The sequence below is a fragment of the Rissa tridactyla genome, chromosome 5 (assembly GCF_028500815.1).
Source record: "Rissa tridactyla isolate bRisTri1 chromosome 5, bRisTri1.patW.cur.20221130, whole genome shotgun sequence".
Classification (NCBI taxonomy): domain Eukaryota; kingdom Metazoa; phylum Chordata; class Aves; order Charadriiformes; family Laridae; genus Rissa; species Rissa tridactyla.
The window spans coordinates 73337734-73356331 of NC_071470.1; the positions used below are offsets into that span (position 1 = coordinate 73337734).

General features: G+C 37.7%; 1 protein-coding gene across 1 annotated transcript in view; it reads right to left on the reverse strand.

The window, feature by feature from the left end:
• TTC29 (tetratricopeptide repeat domain 29) overlaps window positions 1–18598 on the reverse strand; it is a 209624-nt gene that overhangs the window by 124819 nt on the left and 66207 nt on the right. The window contains exons 2-3 of the mRNA XM_054203188.1: window positions 4608–4704; window positions 690–773 (exon numbers count right to left, since the gene is read on the reverse strand). Coding sequence (XP_054059163.1) covers window positions 690–773; window positions 4608–4699 — 176 coding nt within the window. The 5' untranslated portion in view covers window positions 4700–4704. The remainder of the gene's footprint in view (window positions 1–689; window positions 774–4607; window positions 4705–18598) is intronic.

Sequence of the window (18598 nt, forward strand, 5' to 3'; positions counted from 1 at the left end):
GCATCTTTTTATTATTTAAATATTGAAATAAATAAATCATTTCACTTAAGCAACCAGCAATTCAGATTTGTTAGAATTCTTTCATTAATTTTGATGGTGCTGAACCCCAGATCTGTTAAAAGACTCTAGAAGAATAAGTCAGTCATAGTCTCTTGTAACTTCTAAATGTAAATACCTCAGCTGTAAGAAACCAAAAGTTATCTAGATTTCTTTCATTCACTGGGTTTTTAAATAACTAATGGTGTATTAAATGCTTCACCGCAGAAGTCAGCACTTGGGCTTGGCTAAATAATAATTCAAAATTACAAGAACGTGTATGTCGGTATACTAAGCTTCCACCCCAGAGGAGATATTTCACAGAGGCTCAGAAAAAAAAAAAACCAACCCCAAAAAAGCAGCACAATTTCAAATATAATTACTGACACAATCTTAACAATAATGTTACAAATGTGCTGTAATACTTTGGTAAATATACAAATTAGTAAAACCAAGGAGTTAAATGCTTTGATATATTTAAGATCAGGAGAAATGAACCATCATTATTTAATATCAACTTCAATTTTTAAATGCCAAGTTCCACTAAAAAGGGTAGGGCCTAGGGAACTTTAAATTTAAATGATTATGATGACTAGAAACAAAGGAAACAATAAACTTATGGATGTTAAAATGCCTCAAAAAAGCCAACTTACGCAGCAGCTTCTTGTTTTGACAGCCCTTTGATATTCTTCGCCAAATAATCATCTATGCCATCTTTGTCTTTGATCAAATGAATCCTAAATTTAAATGAAAAAAATTAAAAGAAACCCTGTGAGGTGCTAACATAGACTTCTGCAGCATGTATAATATATTAGCATTGCCAAGTAGAGCTAAAAACTGAAATATTGACAAAGTAATATATCAGACATTCTATAAACACATACAAATATCTTTTTAATTTTTTCGTCTGTAGCTATTTCCAATCTTTATTTCTGAAAGAAAACAGAGTCGGTATTAGCTTTCAAGGACCTAGTTATCTGATAATTCTGTCTAAGCTAGAAGAAATTGTGTATTAGCTAAATCAATAATAATTGATTAAGCTATCCATATTTGAACTGTTTTCTAAACCAGAACCATTACTTTTTTGCATTATCAATATGGATCAGAGTGGTCCAATCTATTTTGTTTTTAACTTTTTCAAAATAAAAAAAAAAACAACCAACAATCCCAAACTCAATCCAAAATGTTTTCCTTAATGCAATGCAGACTTTTAACACTGCTCTCAGCTTTCCACAGTTTGAGCAGCATATTGCAAAAGTTGGACACTAAGGGGGTAATTCTAAGGGTATTAAAATAAACAGCAAATTTCAGGATGCATGGATCTAATTTTAAAATTTGAACTGTACATCATTTCACCTTTCACTTGAGCCATCATCTCTTTGCATCTCCACTCTGATACACAAGAGGTGCTTTGAATTTTAAAGGATAATATGCACTTACTGACCATAAAGTGTATTTAAATAGATTCTGATATCCCGACTGTAGAGGATATTATCTTTATAAAAGTAATGTGAATTTATTTTTATTCTTCTTTAAAAGAGCATAAAGATTGTCTGGTTAATCACTCAAAGATAAAAGAAATTCAACATTAGTGTTCCACATAAATCTATTACTTTCCTCTTTCTCTGTCTGTATTGCACTGCTGTCTTTCATTACAGGGATGAGAGTAAATTCTTTTCATAATGTTAGCTAATATAAGCGTCATGCTTCTTATTGCTCTGAGAATACCAAAGACACTTCATGAAGTTCATTTAAATGAAAACAAAATAGCTAAGCAATGTAGAGATATTTTGACATGTCTGTATTTAAAGCAATGTAATAGTGAAAACTTCCGGCACAAATAGGGCATTTAAATTTGTTCCAGAATTTACTACTACCGAGCTGCACCAACAGAGGCTTGTGCTTTCAAGCTGTGCATAACACAATCCATATGAGTTGCTGCTGACTGTGCAAAATGTACACCTTATGGATACTGCCATAAAAATTCAGTTACAGTCGATACCAAAAATATAATCATTATCAAAATTTTCACACCAAAACAGTCACAATTTAGGAAGAGACACAATGTCATTAGGATAATGAAGATAAGGTAATTATTGTATATTTTAAACTGATGTAAAACATCAATATACAATAGGCTTACATGAGGTAATAGAAAAAATGAAAAATAGTATCTCTGGCTAATTAAACATAAAGTATTCAGTAGACAACACAAAACCCCCTGACCGACCTTTGTACTTTAAGACTGCAAAAACAAGCTTTCTGCAGATCAGTAGCACACAGAGAACACACCAGATATGGGGAGAGGGGGGAGCCCAAACCTCCAAACTGAAAAAAGCAAATTCCTAGGCATCACTATCAGTTTGCTGCAATTTAATCCACACTGCAGTTAAAAATCATCTTGAACTGTAACAAAGGGAAGCCTGATGCCTTCTCATTACCTTCTCAAAGTATTTTAATAAAAAACAATCAGGTGAAAAGCCCATAGAATCATTTACAATTTCAAATGTCACCTGCCTTATAGTTAAGGTATAGATTTCTGAGTTCTGATTGGTAACACCCTCTAAATTAAAGATAACTACAGCCAGGGGGAAAAAACCAAAAGCAACAACTTGCAAACCAATTACTGTTTATGTAAGTTCTGCAATGCCCTGCACTGGACTGATGCAACTACAAACACGGTCATACATCATAAAGAATTTAAGTTACCAAAATGACTTATCTTATCCTGGCTGTTATTATCAATGTTGTTAATGTAGCAATAACACAGAAAAGACAGGCAGATGATACATCAGAAAAAATACACAGTAGAAAATTCCATCAACTCAAATAATCATTATTTTTAAATGTCTTGATATATGCAATGAGAATTAAAAACAATAAAAGCAATTAATGTGAAGAACTGAGACTGTGACTTGGAATGGACATTGTTTCTTAATAAAGAAATGAGGTGAGGATGGCACTGGCTAAGAGGCATTGTTTCTTTTCTTCCAAAAGTTGTCACTTGCTTTTCGCAAACTGTTTTAGCCTTATTTCTCCAGTGTTTCCATGATGACTCACAATATTTCATAAATAGTTTATAAAAAAGTCTACTTCACCTGTAATTGGCTCCTATTTAATTTTAAATCACTCACTTCTTAAAGACAAACATATTTTAATCCAACGGACACCTATCCCAGAGTTAACATTTTACACCATGCATTCCTGTAATTATTTCTGTTACCATACAGCAAAAAAATGGATACTGATATTTTTCCTAGAAATAAATTCATGATAAATACACCTAGCTTTTCAATCAAAGAACAGAACAAAATTGCATAAATGATGAAACTGATTCTCACCTGATTTTCTATCCCCACTGCCTATTCTGTTAAGTCAGACTCCAGTTTTCTCAAAACTTCTTATCAAAGAAAATGGCAGAGCTTGTCTTGCTCTAACCACTAGGCATCTACAGCACCGTCTCGACCGTTACAGCATCACACATTTCTTTTCTGCAAATAGGCACAACTTCTATGGGACTGCTGCAGAATGATCTTTTTGAATATGAAACTCCCCAAGTAAAGGGAAAAATCAAGCCTCCTACCTCTGTGGTGAGTTCTCCAGCAACATAGTTACTGGAAAAAGTGATGGCTGCAGAACACGGCTCCAGCCATAAAAGATGGAAAAAAAAATAAAATTGTAAGACACCACTGCATGGCCTTATTCTATCAGTGTGTGAGAGGACACCCATCAGTATGAGCCCCTCAGAAAGACTGGGCCCAAGGGTACCATGTTTCTGGATTCTTAGTGCTTTTAGACATGGACACAGCTGCTGAACTCTGAGATGCCCCAAACCTTTCAAAGGCTAAGGGGAATGCTAGGATTGGGGCGGGGGGGGGGGGGCACGGGGAAGAAGAGGAATAAGAAGACAATAAGCACAATTCTTTCAGAAATGGAAGGAATTCCAGCAAAAAGAGCATAGTGGAGAGACCAGTACTCACTGAGGGAGACAAAAATGTATGGATACAAGTAACTAGGAGGAGAAACGAGCGCAAGGGAATGGAAAGCCACGTAGGCATGTGCCTACATGAAGAGGGCTTGAAAGTATTATGGTGCTATATGAAAGTATTATGGTGCTATACTATCAGCTGCTATATGCTGAAAGTATTATGCTCCCTCATTTATTAAGTATATGATAATGTTTTTCAAGCCAGTTTTATTCATTATATTTTGAGAAACGCTAAACTGTTTTGTGCCTGAAAAAAAAAAAATCATGTTTTTTCATCCAAATAAGTACATTTTCAATGACCTACATTCATATCAATGCTAAATGGAAATAACTTCCTGTTGCTCTTGAAGGGGTTTTGAAAAATTAGGATGAAATATCTACCTTAAACAGAACACATCTCCTATTTTGTTTGGGGTTTTTTTTCCCCTTTTAATTACAAAATTTTCCTAAGAGAGAATTTCCTTGCCTCTGATTTTTACAGTTTTAAACACTGCAAAAAAGCAAACATAAGTTGTCACCTCAGCGTAGCTGATTGAAGCTATTCACAGTAAAAACCATACTCTGGAAGAAAAGAGGTACATACCTTGCAAAGTCTAACGAGGGGCAAACAGTCTGCTCTATGAACCTGGGATGCTCCCCTGGGCTTTGTAGGACTGCTTGAGGCAACACATTCATTTTAACTAAAACAAACAAACAAACCCAACTTTACTTGAAACAATGTCTTCGCAGTGATGCAGTTTTTTATCCTTCTTGTGCTGCTTCCCAGTCCACCCTCTTTTATTTCCAGTGCACTACATGTAAAACTGGACTCCAGTTCCACACAAATCTTTTCAGGCCTCAGATTACTTCAGTAGGACAAAATGCATAAGAATGGTCGTGACCTTACTTTCAATGTTTTTCTCTCTTTCATTGGAGTGCTTTTGATTTGCACAGGAACAACCGATGCAGGAACCTTACTTGCATGTGATTCCCTGTGCTTTCTGAAGCTATCTAGGTCCAATTATTAATAATATTTTAAGTTAATACATAAAGTGGAGAAATGATTGAACATGCGGTGTGCAACGGAACAACAGGCACTGTATTAACTTTCAAAATAATACATAACCGTAATCGTAACAATCCTTTGAATAAAAAATGTAAGTAATGCTATACTTACAACACAGGGGTTTACTTAAAACAAAAGCCGAACGCCCCACAGTTAGGTAGAATCGTCTAACTCGTCATTTTGAAGTACATAAATGCTAATAGGACTTTTTTGTCATATAGAGCTACTGTGTTTTTTCCCCAAGTATTCAGTCTACACTTCCTACCATTAAAGTTTCAGCTGCCAGTTCCTTCATTTTGCATGTCTGTGATCTGAGGACGTTAGCAGCAGGAGCACCCTTACTTTTAAATTTGGTTTAATGTAGTATTGCATGCCCTGCTGGTAGGCCTCAAGGCACAAACTTTTAATAGGAATGGGAAAACAGAATATAATAGGAGGGGGGGAAGAATTTAACTATTTGCTACATTTAGTGAAAGGAAATTTATTTTACGGGAAATAAATGTTAGATATGAATCAACTTGATACTGAACGATCAGCATCAGACTAGGAGATATTTTTTATATTAGCCTTTTTGGGATAAAAAGCCATTTCATTAATCCAAGATTTTGCTACAGTTATAGTGAAGCAATTTTTTAAATTGTGTTAGAATGGAATAACAAAGGCAATTATAGGTTGAAAAGATGACAGGATACGATCTTTCCCCTAAGTCATTATTTTAGGGCTTAGTACTAACAATAACATTTGAAAGGAAAAAATAGTATTTATAAGTAAACTAATCTACAATCAGAGGCGGCAAAATTTTACACAAGTGTGTCATGGACAAAGAAATCAACAGAATGAAAACATATGGGTAATTCATCACTATAAAAAATTACACTTCTTACAGAGAATGACAGGTTTGTATCCAGAAGCAATATAGAAAGGAAAATCTCTTTTTAGGAAGATGCTATTCAGTGAGAAATAGTAATTAAACTTTGGAACAACAATATTGAAGACCAGAGAAGACGCAAACCTTTCTACAAGCCTCTTAGTTTTGTGGTATTAGGTGAGAAAAAGCAAACAGACCACATTTTAATGGCAGCTGTTGAATTTGGCAAGGTAGGAGAGCTGACCATCTGCAGCTATGGGGCAAAAAAGGCAGGGTGGGTAAGCAGCTGAGAGGAGACCCTAAAAGCCCTGGTAGAGCCACTGCAACTGTGAAAAGCTATTGATGGCTAGGTGTACTTTGTAGCATGCTGCAGGTCTCAGGCTCCAGGTTGCACCCACACGGGACCTGGATGGAGCATACGTTATCTCCTCACTGGCTGACACGCTCCAGGTTCCCACCCCACAGAAATCAAGCATATGATAAGACAGGCTGGCATGCACACAGGTCTCACACTAACAGAAGGCACATACACAGGCATTTTTCAGAGACCATTAGTGCCTCACAAGGATTAAAACTATTGCCCTGACTCCTATTTCAAGCTCAAAGCTTGGGAATGAAAAAAAAATACCTGCTTCATGATAATGTCAATTTAATTCTTATTTTAGAAGTGGGAGGTTGCTTTCACAGTGAAACGGATGGTGTTTTCCCCTCATTTCCAAGGTAACTAATCTTTACCGGTAAATTACCACAGAGACACGTGACAGAAGGTATAAGCCTTCTGAAACACATGTTTTTATATTAATTTAAAGACTGCTAACCCCTTTACTCCTTTATTATAAGGCCCAAGCCCCATCTCATTTACATAATCAAATGCCCACAGAATTCAGCAAAAGACAAGGCAGCACAGTTTGTTTCTACGGAAGTGCTGTATTTAATGACATGATCAAGGGAATCTCCCCACATGCTGCAATCGCTCCAGCGTGCATTGAAACTAAAGGTAAAACCCCAACTGAGTGTAATGGCATTTCTCTGCATCTTTTAGGAAACCTGTTTGCCCCATCTAGCTCTTCCCACGTGTTTTCTGAGGCGTGCGTAAGCCTAGCTGGGGGCTGAGGGTTTCCCAGCACGGGAAGCAGCCTAGGGAGTGGGCATGGCTACATCCACCTGCCTTTGCGGATGCATTTGCTGCTAACTGGCACCTCATAAAATAAAATGATGTGTGACAGGACAGACTTACAGTCACGCCGCTTTACAACACTGGAAGCGCTGATATGATTGATTAAAAACCAAAAACCAGTAAGTTTTTAAAATCTATGGCCAGTGTGATGGGTGTAATTTGTTCCAAGTAACCTGGAGGAGGCCACGGCCCCAGCCAGCGCTTGGTTTTGCAGCGCTTGACCCGTCCGCCGTCCCTCCTCCGTCCCTGTGGCTGTCCCACCCAGAGCTGCGGGAAGATGGCCGCCCTTCCCTGCCTCCTGGCCCTCACCCACCACCAGCCAGGTACACTTTTTTCCCCCCCTTCACCTATTAACCACCCCCATAAGCCACATACCCTCAACCCTTCCCTCTGGTACTGTCTCAGCCCTTAAAAAAAACTAATATATATTAGTTGAGCTTTCCAGGGGAACGGACCTCTGCTCATGGTGCGGCTGCAGGATGAGGCCTTCCCCCGGCGCTCAACGGCTCCGTTACTCGGGGCCTGGCGGGCGGGAAGGCGGAGGCGGCCCCCGCGGCTGGCAGCGTTCGCGGCCGGTAGCGTTCGCGGCCCGCGGCCCGGCGGCGGTTCGGCCCTCCTGCCGCCGCCCGCAGCCGGGGGGACGCCCGCGGCCTCGCCATAGCGACGGGGGCGGGCGGCGCCGAGGGCCGGGCCGCCCGCCCCGCCGCCTCCCCCAAGCCGGCTTCCTCAGGCCCCGCCGCCCGCTTGAGGCCGCCCCAGGGCGAGGCCGCGCTGCCCTCGGGCTCCGTGAGGCGGCCCGCCGCCGGAGCGTGAGGGGCAAGCCCAGAGGCCTGCGGGCCAGGCCAGCCGCCAAGACCCGCTTTCGACCACGAAAAATGTGGAAGCTGTGAGAAATCAGCACAGCTTGAGGTGTTTGGCGTGAACGGGGCCTCTAGCTAACGGGAGGTGTTGGCGCGCAGCTCAAATGGGCGCCAAACAAGCTTATCTCAAACGGGAGCAGCTCTCAAAGCTGAGTAAGTTTCTGCAGTTGGCAGGAGTCAGTGACAGTATCACATCGATATTTACAGGAAGGTCTGTGGGCAGTCTCTTAGATTATACATGAACACTTGGAGTGAGCAGGCTTTTTTTTGTCCTTCAGGATCTGTGATCTCCGACATCCATCAGGACTTTTGAGCTGTGGAAAAGAGCAAGTAGGAAAGACTAGACTTAATCTCTAAGTAAGTGACATAACATGAAGGCTTTGGGTTTGTGGAAAATTATGTCACTTTCTGTTGGTGAGAGCATGCTGCTTAATTTTCTGTAACAAAGGAAGTGTTCTTCTGAGGGACGGATCGGCTAGGGAGTCTGGGAGCTTAGAAGAAATGGAAATAGTGAGAAGGAACCAATGAGTTTTTGGTAAGTGCAAATGAAAATGGTAAGAGAAACCATAATTGGGATGCTACAGAATACAAAGAAAGAGCAGACATTTTTCAGTAGCCTCTTTTTTACTGTTGGAAACTTAAGACCAGCAGAAGAGGTCGTTTTTTAGCAGAGATTTGACCTAGTTTTTATTGCTAAAACTGTTTGGAAAACTGGAATGTCAAAATCAATTGTTGTAATCTACTTTGGAAGGATCAAGTGGACAGAAAGCACTCCAAAAATGGCATTACCCGTTTCGGAGTTGATGGCAATCAGAAGCAAATGATCTTGAATGTTTATGGGTCAATGTTCTATCAGATAAGTCAGAAGTTGACAGGGTACTTAGCTGATATCAAATCACACTAGAGAACAGCATGACCTATGCCTTACCCACCTACAACATACAGAGAAAACACTGCTGTACTGCACTGAATTTCAATCCGAGTGACATACGCTGGAGGTCTCATGCTGCCAGTGTTAAAATGTACTTGGAATTTCAAAATATTTTAAATGTCAATTTCCTAACTCAAAAAGTGTTGCATCCAACACAGGGGAATTCTATATTAGACCTCATCTTGTCAGATGAAAAGGAATTGATCGCAGAACTAAAAATTAGCCATAACTTAGGTATAACTGATAATGATTTGATCAAATTTGTTATGTGCAAACACTATTAAGTCCAAACCAATAATATATACACTTAATGCTTTGAAAGGGCTAACTTTATAAAGGTGAATACTATTATAAGGTAAATCAATGGGAGAAGGAATTTAATCTGAAATGGGAGAATGATAATTGGAAACCGTTTAAGGATGTTAGCCTAGATACCCACAAATAATAATAATCCCGCAACTAAGGAAGACATTTGCTGAAAAGCCAGGGTGGTTTACAAGCAAAACATCTATGAAACAGAAGGAATGTGGTATCATACATGTACACTGGAAGCTAGGAATTGTAGAAAATTACTGTGGGAAGTAGAAGGTTATAAAGGAAATACACATATGGTTAACAGAGTTAAAATGAGGAAAATGAAATTTTTTTTCAAGTATAGAACATAGAAAATTACCTGAATAGTGAGAAGACCCTATTAAGGGATAAAGATGTCAGCTTTAACCGTAATTAATGACAAACTTGGAATGTTAAAGCATATACATATTTCTTCTGTGCATTTGGGAAGACGGCAGCTGACGTAGTTATGTCGTATGGTATTGAAGAGTTGTTTTCTATTCAAATGATAATACAGGAGGACAGTTCAACTTCAGTTAGTAAAAGAAAACTGGCATAAGAGTTTTGAATGAACATGTCAAGAAGTAGGCACTATTAGTGTTCATATTCAGAAGGTCTTGGAACACTATGATATTTACATAAAGAGGGTAAAGCTAGTATTGTTCTAATACTTCAAAAGAATAAGTGGGATAATAGTAGTTTATTAATGTGACATTGGTCACTGGCAAAAGACGGAATAGCCAATATAAAACTCAGTTAACAAAGAATTTAAAAGATGACCTATAATTCCAATTAACATGGGCTTCTGCTAAAAATATATATATATATATCCTGGCAGAAAACTAGAGCGTGGCAAACAGACTTTATTTCCTTAATGAAGCTGCAGGTTTCACATATTGATGTAATTTAATTAGACTTCAGTAAAGCATTTGACTTATTATCGTATAGCTTTTTGGATGAAGGACTTCAATGACGCAATTATTTATATCCTATATAAAGAAAACTTGTAAAAATTGAGAAGATAAACCAGCAGATTTTAAATTACTGGTAATATTCTGGAATGATACCTGAAGTACTTCACAAGCAGCCATTTTACACGATGGCTACACCTTCCGTGTTAAGCATATATAATTCATTTGACTTGGAAGCAAAGTAAGAATTTTTTTTTACGGAGATGTGTTCAAAGGATCCTGCATGCCAAACAATATGTAACTTAGAACACTCCTTAGCAAAGAATCAAAGGCAGTCTACTTCTATATAGGAATATGGAGAGGCAGTAGCCTTTCTGTGGTTAAGGATGAAACCAACTCTTATTACAATACTGTGTTGCAGCACCAATGTAATTGGTCTAGAAATGTTTGGTCTGCAAGTCCTGAATGGAAAGGGTGTCTGTCCATGGAAAAAAAATAAAATTTCAATTGTTCAATTCTTTGTTCCTGTCATTGGGGTAGGTCTTCTTCCAGTTCTGTAAGCACTGATAATGTCCAAGGAAGGATAATATTTTATATCAGATCAACTTTGCAAAAGCTTGAGAAAAACTTGGTGTTCACATGTTGGCATATTTGAAACTGGAATCTAAAGGGGCAAAAAGTGCAATATATTGATCATTCTGAGTAGCTGGTACCCTTAGGAAATGTGTTTGTGCAGCTTTAATGGTTGCGTGAAAAAGGAATTGCTAACATACTGTCTGTGCTTAAATGCGGCAACATCAAAAACTTCCCAGAACTTATTTGGATACTTTTGAATACTGAATACTTGAATACTGCTCGTAAGACTAGTTAAGAACCTGTGCGCTGTTACTTTAACTATATTTAAAAAAAAAAGGAAAAAAGTTTTTTACTCCTGCCTAGCTTTCCGTCTTTGGTCCCTGGCAGTTTTGATTTTCGTGTTACTTGTTAACCTGACCACTGCAGAAAAAACCAAAACTTAAGTGTCCCCACTCCACCACTCTAAAAGAGGGGAAAGAGAGAGAGTTGGTGAAAAATAAAGTGATCATGGAGAAAAATATGAAAAAAAAAAAGAGAAAAAAAGGAGAAAAGGTTGAAATGTCAAAAATACAAAACCAGGGAACTGGAGGGGGGCAACACCAAGCATGCTACCAGTCAGCAATCAGTGGACAAAGTACACAATGGACAATGCAGAAAGTATACAAAAAGTAAAAAAGCTAGTGCTGGCTGCTGTGGGCTGCAGGTGGGGAGACATGACAAGCTGGTGGAACAGAAATAATCTCTGAAGTTGCAGGATTTCTTTAGTCAAACTTCTTCCTCCACCAGGCCCATGGCCAGAGTCAAAAGGAGGTGACTGAGAAGATTCTGCAACTCCTTGAGACGTTGGGTGGCATATTGAGCTAGGTACTGATTTGGCATGATCTTTAACCAGAAGTTGACTGTGGCACTAATGTTGTTTTTCCCACCAAGTGAAATACACAAAAACTAAGACCACCAGAGAATTTCTGGAGACAGATCCTGTAAGGTTTTGCAGTCAATACTTCTAACCTCAATTTTCAATGTTTTGTGTGAATTTTCTTTAAAGCAAAATAACAGGAAACCTTTCATCTCTCAAAATGGATTATCTTTCCGTAAAATGATTCATTTTTCCTATGCATCTTTTCCTTATACATGTGAGAGGTAAAAAGCATTTCGACCTTTCTGATGTCCCTACGTTAGTGAAAAGTGTAATGTGCTATTCTAAGTATTATCATAGGCCAAGTACCACCAGAAATAGGTTTTCTCCTGCACACACATGAGACACATCCCCAGGTACATTATAATGTTTCTTTCACAGCAAACTCTTCAAAACCATATTTAGGTACCTTACTGATTATCACTCTGTACGTGATACCCCTCTGGTTTCTTTAGAGATGAGCATTAGGATTTTGTGGATCAATCAGCTAGTATGGAGCCCAGTTCTGCCACGTGTTGATCAGCTGTTTTGTTGGTAGGTACTGGTGATGCTGCAAAACTTGCTGGTCAGGTAGCAGCATGAAGCTAGCACTTGAAGAAGCAAGCAGGGTAAATACGGAGCCCTCACAAATAGGGGTCCTGGTGCAGGTAGTAATTAGCCAAGGAAGGCTGTGCCAGGCAAGACCTGGTACTGCTCCTTTTGACAGCAATAAAGTATTACTGAATATAAAAGTTACTTTTCCTACAAGAGCCATCTTTTTTAATTTTAGAGGCAGTTGGAATACACAACTAAATTGGAGGATTTTTCTCTGATTTTTTCTTTATGGCAAGTACATATTTAGATCTGAATAAGTAGTATCACACTGACTGAAGATTTCCACTGTTCTACTGTGGCACTTGCATCCTGTTTAAGCAACCTCAGCAATGTACTCTACATCATGTGTCTCCTTTTTTAGCTTTCTATTTGAGTGATGAGATGGAAACAGCAGTGTTGATGAAGATCAAACAAACTTACAGTGTAAAAATTACTATAAGGATCTCTAGTCTTGTTATTCATTATATACATATTACGCATCGATATACTAGATCATTGTCAAGTTCCACTGCCGGCATAATAGGCCCAGGAAAGAGCCAAATATTTGACAGAAAACGCAAGTCTCCAAAATCTTTACTTCACGGTTCTTGTCATGTTTCATCTTGCTATAGCTTGCATCTGGTGTTTAGATGGAAGTGTTCCACAGTAGCATTAGAGCAAAAGGATTAGACACTATAAGCTTTTGTTTTATCAGGATTTCCATTTATCCTTGCTTATGTCACTTCAAACACTGTAATGGAAAACTAAGCGAAACAGGACTGTGTTAACACTACTCTAAGGTGCTGGTGAGCATTTATTTATATAAGTTGTTCCATTCTCTTCAAATGTAACCACTCATATGACTAAAAACTTGCTAATATAAGTAGCAACCCTTCCCAGTTTAGCTCTAAACAAATAGGTCTAAGGACTGATACAGATAAAAGGAGGATAAATACAATTACGGTTTACTAAAACAAGCTGTGGTTATTTCAGTAACAATCTAGTCTGAATGTTTATGGAAGTATGGAATGTGGCTTGGCAGAAATAGGTACTAGGGAAGAGGAAATGCCACAAAAAATAAGAAAATATATTATTATTTTATTTTTTACAAACGCAGCATTTCCTCAGACATTGAAGTAAGGGCCACAATGGGCAAAAAATTCCCCTCTTCAGGCTTTATTGTTCTGCATGCCTAGAAATTTAAGTTTTGTGTTGTTAAAAAGAGTGTAGAAACATTCATTTGTAGTCCTGGAAGGTCAAGAGATACTGCACTTCAATTTTATGGCTATTACAAATGATAACTGGATTCGTGGTAACCTAACACATCTCAGAATTGTCTAAGTCAGTATTTCTTTAACCTGAGAGACATGTATAGGATAAACAAAGGTGGCATCATACAAAGGTTTTATTAGCATTTGCCTGAGATCCCCTAATAAACTTATGAATGATAGAGTCGCAAGTAATACTGCTTTACAAAACTCATGCTGTTAAGTCTTTTATATCAAGCCGTTGCAGGCCCTGTATTCTACATGCATTACACAGAACACTGCCCCAGCGTGCACTTAATATATTTACTCCCGCTCCCTTTCCCACTCCCTCTCTTTATAATAAACTGAAATTTATCCCATTAATATCTCCTCCTGGTTCTGTGGTAATGTTTACTTATTTCAGGTATTTGTACTCATAGGTATACATCAGATAGATTTTCACCTATGGAAACATTTGTAACATTATCAATTTATTTGTTTTGCCTTCTTTTGAAAACTGTCGAGAAAGATTTACATAAAAAGTTAATCAAACTACATCACTGACTCGGCTCATCAGTACAACTTTTTCATCACTATAACAATATCTATGTGACATCTAGCTTATCATCATGAATTATGGGGGAAAGGATAAACAACCCATTAAGAAATTAAAGGCCCACAAAGGTGCAGTTTGATAAAGGATAAAAAAACCCACGGGGTACGTATAATAAGATCTCTCTCCCCTGAAGAGTGATTGTTATCTTTCTTTCATGAGCGTCAAAGACCTGGAGCTTCTCAGTGCCTGAGGCAAGTGAGTTTGAAGGTCTCCTTCATGATTGAATGGGAAATAGTAATCAGAATTAGGTTAAGACTGTTTATCCTATAGAGCACTTTTTAGAAAATGTTTTATGTGTAGAACTGATAGTAGAAACCGATATAAACAGCCACTGTAATCACATTTAGAAAACCTTACTGTGTTTTGTGTATTCGGTGTATCTTTGTCTGTTTATTCTGGTATATGTTGGGACAAGCTTTGTTTCATGCAGAACTGAGCTAAAAATCTCTAATACATTAATTTGTATAGTTTTCATTCTGTAATAGGTGGAAGTCTGTGTAAAAGAGTAGTGACTTACAGATAAAGATGTCTTTACAACCCCAAGAGAAATAAGTTATTCTTAAATAAGTTTTCATTTTCCTGAGACAAAATATACAGCCACTATCCTTACTGTATTGTAATTGATTACGCCTTTCTTTACACTAATAGAAGACAGTAGTATTTACAATCTTTCAGATTCCTCTGAGTGAATCTCATGATTTTGTACATGGTATGACTTGTGGCTGAATTAGAATCTAAATAAATCAAAGGAGGTGCAATCAAAATTAATGACTTAAGTGATGACAGTAGAATTATCCTGTACAGATTTCTTCCTTGTCTGATGGATTTTGTTTAAATCGTGCAAAAAATCATTTGAGATAATCAGAAAGACTGCCAGCAAAAGGTGCTCATATTAAGTTGCACTGAAGGATAATATTTTTTCCCCAGTAAGTTGAAACTCTAAAGGTTTGCATTTGGACCCTGAAGATTGTTTATTCTTATTTGCTATTAAACTCTTCTTCCATTATTGTTTTCTACTTCTGGTCACACCCGTTGATTGCCTCTCATCTTAAACACTGATAAAGACAAGTAACTACATACTATTTACAGCTAACATTTCATGATGGGGCCTAGCCCCGAGACCTTTGTGCACTTCTGCAGTGTAAATGATAAATAGCAATATGGTAACTACATAGAACAGATGTCTTTTGAGGTCAGGAGATCTGAATTCTCTTTTTAGCTGGCTTCTGGAACACTGTCAGTGACAGCCAGCATTGCCTTTGGCCTGTGATTTATATAATGTATTCAGGTGGGAGAGTACCCAACGGAAGCTCACCTGCATTTTAAATGCTTACCTATTGGGGTTTATAACTTAAAGTAGCAGGAGTCAAAAAGGCATGGAAAGCCCATGTCGAGAAAAATAATGTGGTGGTGTTACATAGTCCTAAGACAACGTTTAGTGCATCATGCCAGAGATAGTTCAAATCCTTTGTGTCCAGTAGGTCTGGCAATTAATGGATGTTTTTGCTTCACTGTGTTAACTCTTTTGTATCCATAAAGCTAAGAAATGTTGCTCTTTTTAGGTATAGCAAATGTTTAAATTGAACTTTGGAAACTTTGGGAATGAAAAGCACTTTGTAGGCATACACTTCCACATGAAATACTTCTAGATACTTGCCTCCAAATTAAAGTTACGCATTGTGATAAAAACATTGCATTATATTAATGTAATTTTGTCTTAGTGTCATTATCAAATTATTTTGTGGAAGTTTCTGATACATTAGATTGTTGTTACCAACCAGACACAAAAGTGATACTGAAATTCTAATGGAGGCCATTTTAACATTCCCTATCAGTGACATGAATATGGGCTTCATTTATTAATTGTAGCTGATTAGCCACAAGGCAAACATTTAATTAAACCTTGAGAGACAATAACATTGCACATAAATTATCCATTTAAGAGCACATAGGTCTTTATATTTCATTAAAAATTGTTTAACCAATAACCACACATCTTAAGCTCAATCTGTATTTGCACAGATTTGAAGTCAAAAAATCCCCTAGTGCATTGCTGTTTTTTTCAGACATTTATTTCTTGATGCATTTTGATTTGTATTTACTTACCACTTGTTCATGCTGCTTTCCCGATTAGTGAGACTGCCACTCAAATCATGGATTAACAATTGATTAAAAAAATCCTACCAAATTATTTACTTAAAAATTATTTCAGAATAATCTAAAAGGTTCATTAGGAGCTCATGGGATTCAGAAAAGCAAAAATCAGAACAAATACAATGTTATATTGCTATATATCAAAGGGTTCTGCTTTGAATTATTTTTGTCCCTATGCAGCTATTTTCTGTTCTTCTAGTACTGAGATTTATTTTTTTTCCTACAAGAATATATGCTTATTTTTTTATATGTTTTTCTGAATACTGGCATGATATTAAATGCTTGTTTGAGTATGAAATTCAGATGCAGGCAGCAAGATTACTGCTTAACAGAATACTGTGAGTCTTAATACCCAATTTTCCCTAAAAGCCCCCATACTTTCCATGAGTTTGAACAGATTATTACCTTCTCTGTGAAGTAACTTTAATAATAAGAATTTGATACTAAATTCTATTTCACTATCCTGTGATACTGTATAAGGAACATCGGGAAGCATGGTGCGAGGTACACTTGATTTTCCTTCAGTGTATTTATGTAAACAAATTACACAAGCATCAAACACTTTTTTTGTGTATCGGACATCGCAAATATTTTCTGAAAATAAGTCAAAGGACATTCATATAAATGTCAATGCCAGTCCATATGCCTGCCACCTTCTTTACCTGACTTTTGTCTACGTAGGCAATAGTCTTAGAGCAGGGATCTTGCCGCTCTCTTTTCAGTGTCTTATTTTTAGGAGTACTGGGAAAAAAGCTTTTACTTAATTGTGGGATGAAAGCACTTCTGAAAATCAGTCTTGTGGGGTACTAGGAAAGTGTTGCAAATAATTACTACTACTACTAAGACATTAAAAATCTACTAGCTCCTCTTTCTTGTAATAGACATTTTTTTAAAGAAATTGCCAAGCTTAAGTACATGAGGTCCACAAGGGAACCAGTATGACTACACCTCTTAGGTCGGATGGGCACTCTAACATCCCAAGCTGCCTCTTTCCCTTCAGGTTTAGGGATAAGCTCTGTGGCTTCTTTCCTAACCTTTTTTGGTTTTTTCCCCTATCTTATTTTTGATTTGGAAAGCAGAGGAAAAAACAGCTAGAAATCAATTATCAAATAAAAGCAAGCAGACAAAAAAAACCCCAAAACACAACACCGAAAGCTGAAATACAGTAGATTTGCACAACTGTCTGTGAAGTTAAATGTAGGTTACTCCGTTCATGTACAAAGATATTTAGATGGCAAATGGAAACTAGCTGCTGTGAAGCACATCACATTCATATATAATTGAAGCACCCGAGAGTAAAATACTGAGGCACAATAGGTGACAACTGATAAAAACAAGAGAAGAAGTATAAAACAGGATACAAAACTCTGGGGAGTATAGAGAATATCTAACACAGGCTGAAGAACCTACAATAACTGTATCTAAATTACCAGATAATACAAAAATAGTAACTAAACTGATGAAGCCGGAGAATTCAGTGAAGTACTGCTGAGGCACAGAGCTTCTGTTGGAATGATTACATTACTGGAATCAGAAACATCTGCCTGATTTTCTTCACTGACATGCAAAAAGAGGGAAGATTTTTTAACTTGTTGCAAGACGTCCGGAACAGGGAAGCAGGAGTTCCCCAGCATAAGCCACCGTCCCTGTGTCACTGGAAGAACAGCTTCACTCATTCTTTATGGGTCTGCCTCAAAATAGAATTTGGAGATGCAGGTGACATTTATTGTCCCTCAATCTGCAGGAACGTCTAAGTGTAACTCAAGGTAGTAGTGGTCCAGTCTAGCCTTACCCTTTTTCTGCTTGCTTATCTAGACGAACATCTTTTGAAGAGTGAAATTGAAAACAGCAGCTGGCAATGAAAGTTTAGGACCATAAATCCTGAAAAAGACGTATTACTATGGTAATAGCTGAACTTGGATCTATGTGCAGTTCCAGTAGGCTTTGACGCAAATGCCTTTGTCTTGTGGTGGCCACATGGCCAAAACTGTTGAGTCACATTCTTTTCTAAATGTGAAACAGAAGTTTGTATCAGACAGTTTGTTATGAATTAGCCTTTGGGAGAGTACACTGTTTATTGAAAATGGATGTTCTTGGCATTGATTCTTCTGTGGACAAACTTCACACTATTGTAACTGTAGTACATATATACATAGCAGTTTTACACAACAGTTTCCTCAGATGCAGAGAATCCAGGCATATCATCTACCTTGCGCTGTCCTGATCATCATTTTTCTACAAATAGACAGGCTTTCTGAGTTTTAAATCTCTTAACCCCAGAAAGAAGAGAGGATCATGCCCCTTTTCGTGGGACTTGACTCTGAATTCAAAACTTTTACAATAGTTCTTACTGTTCTGTCATAACAA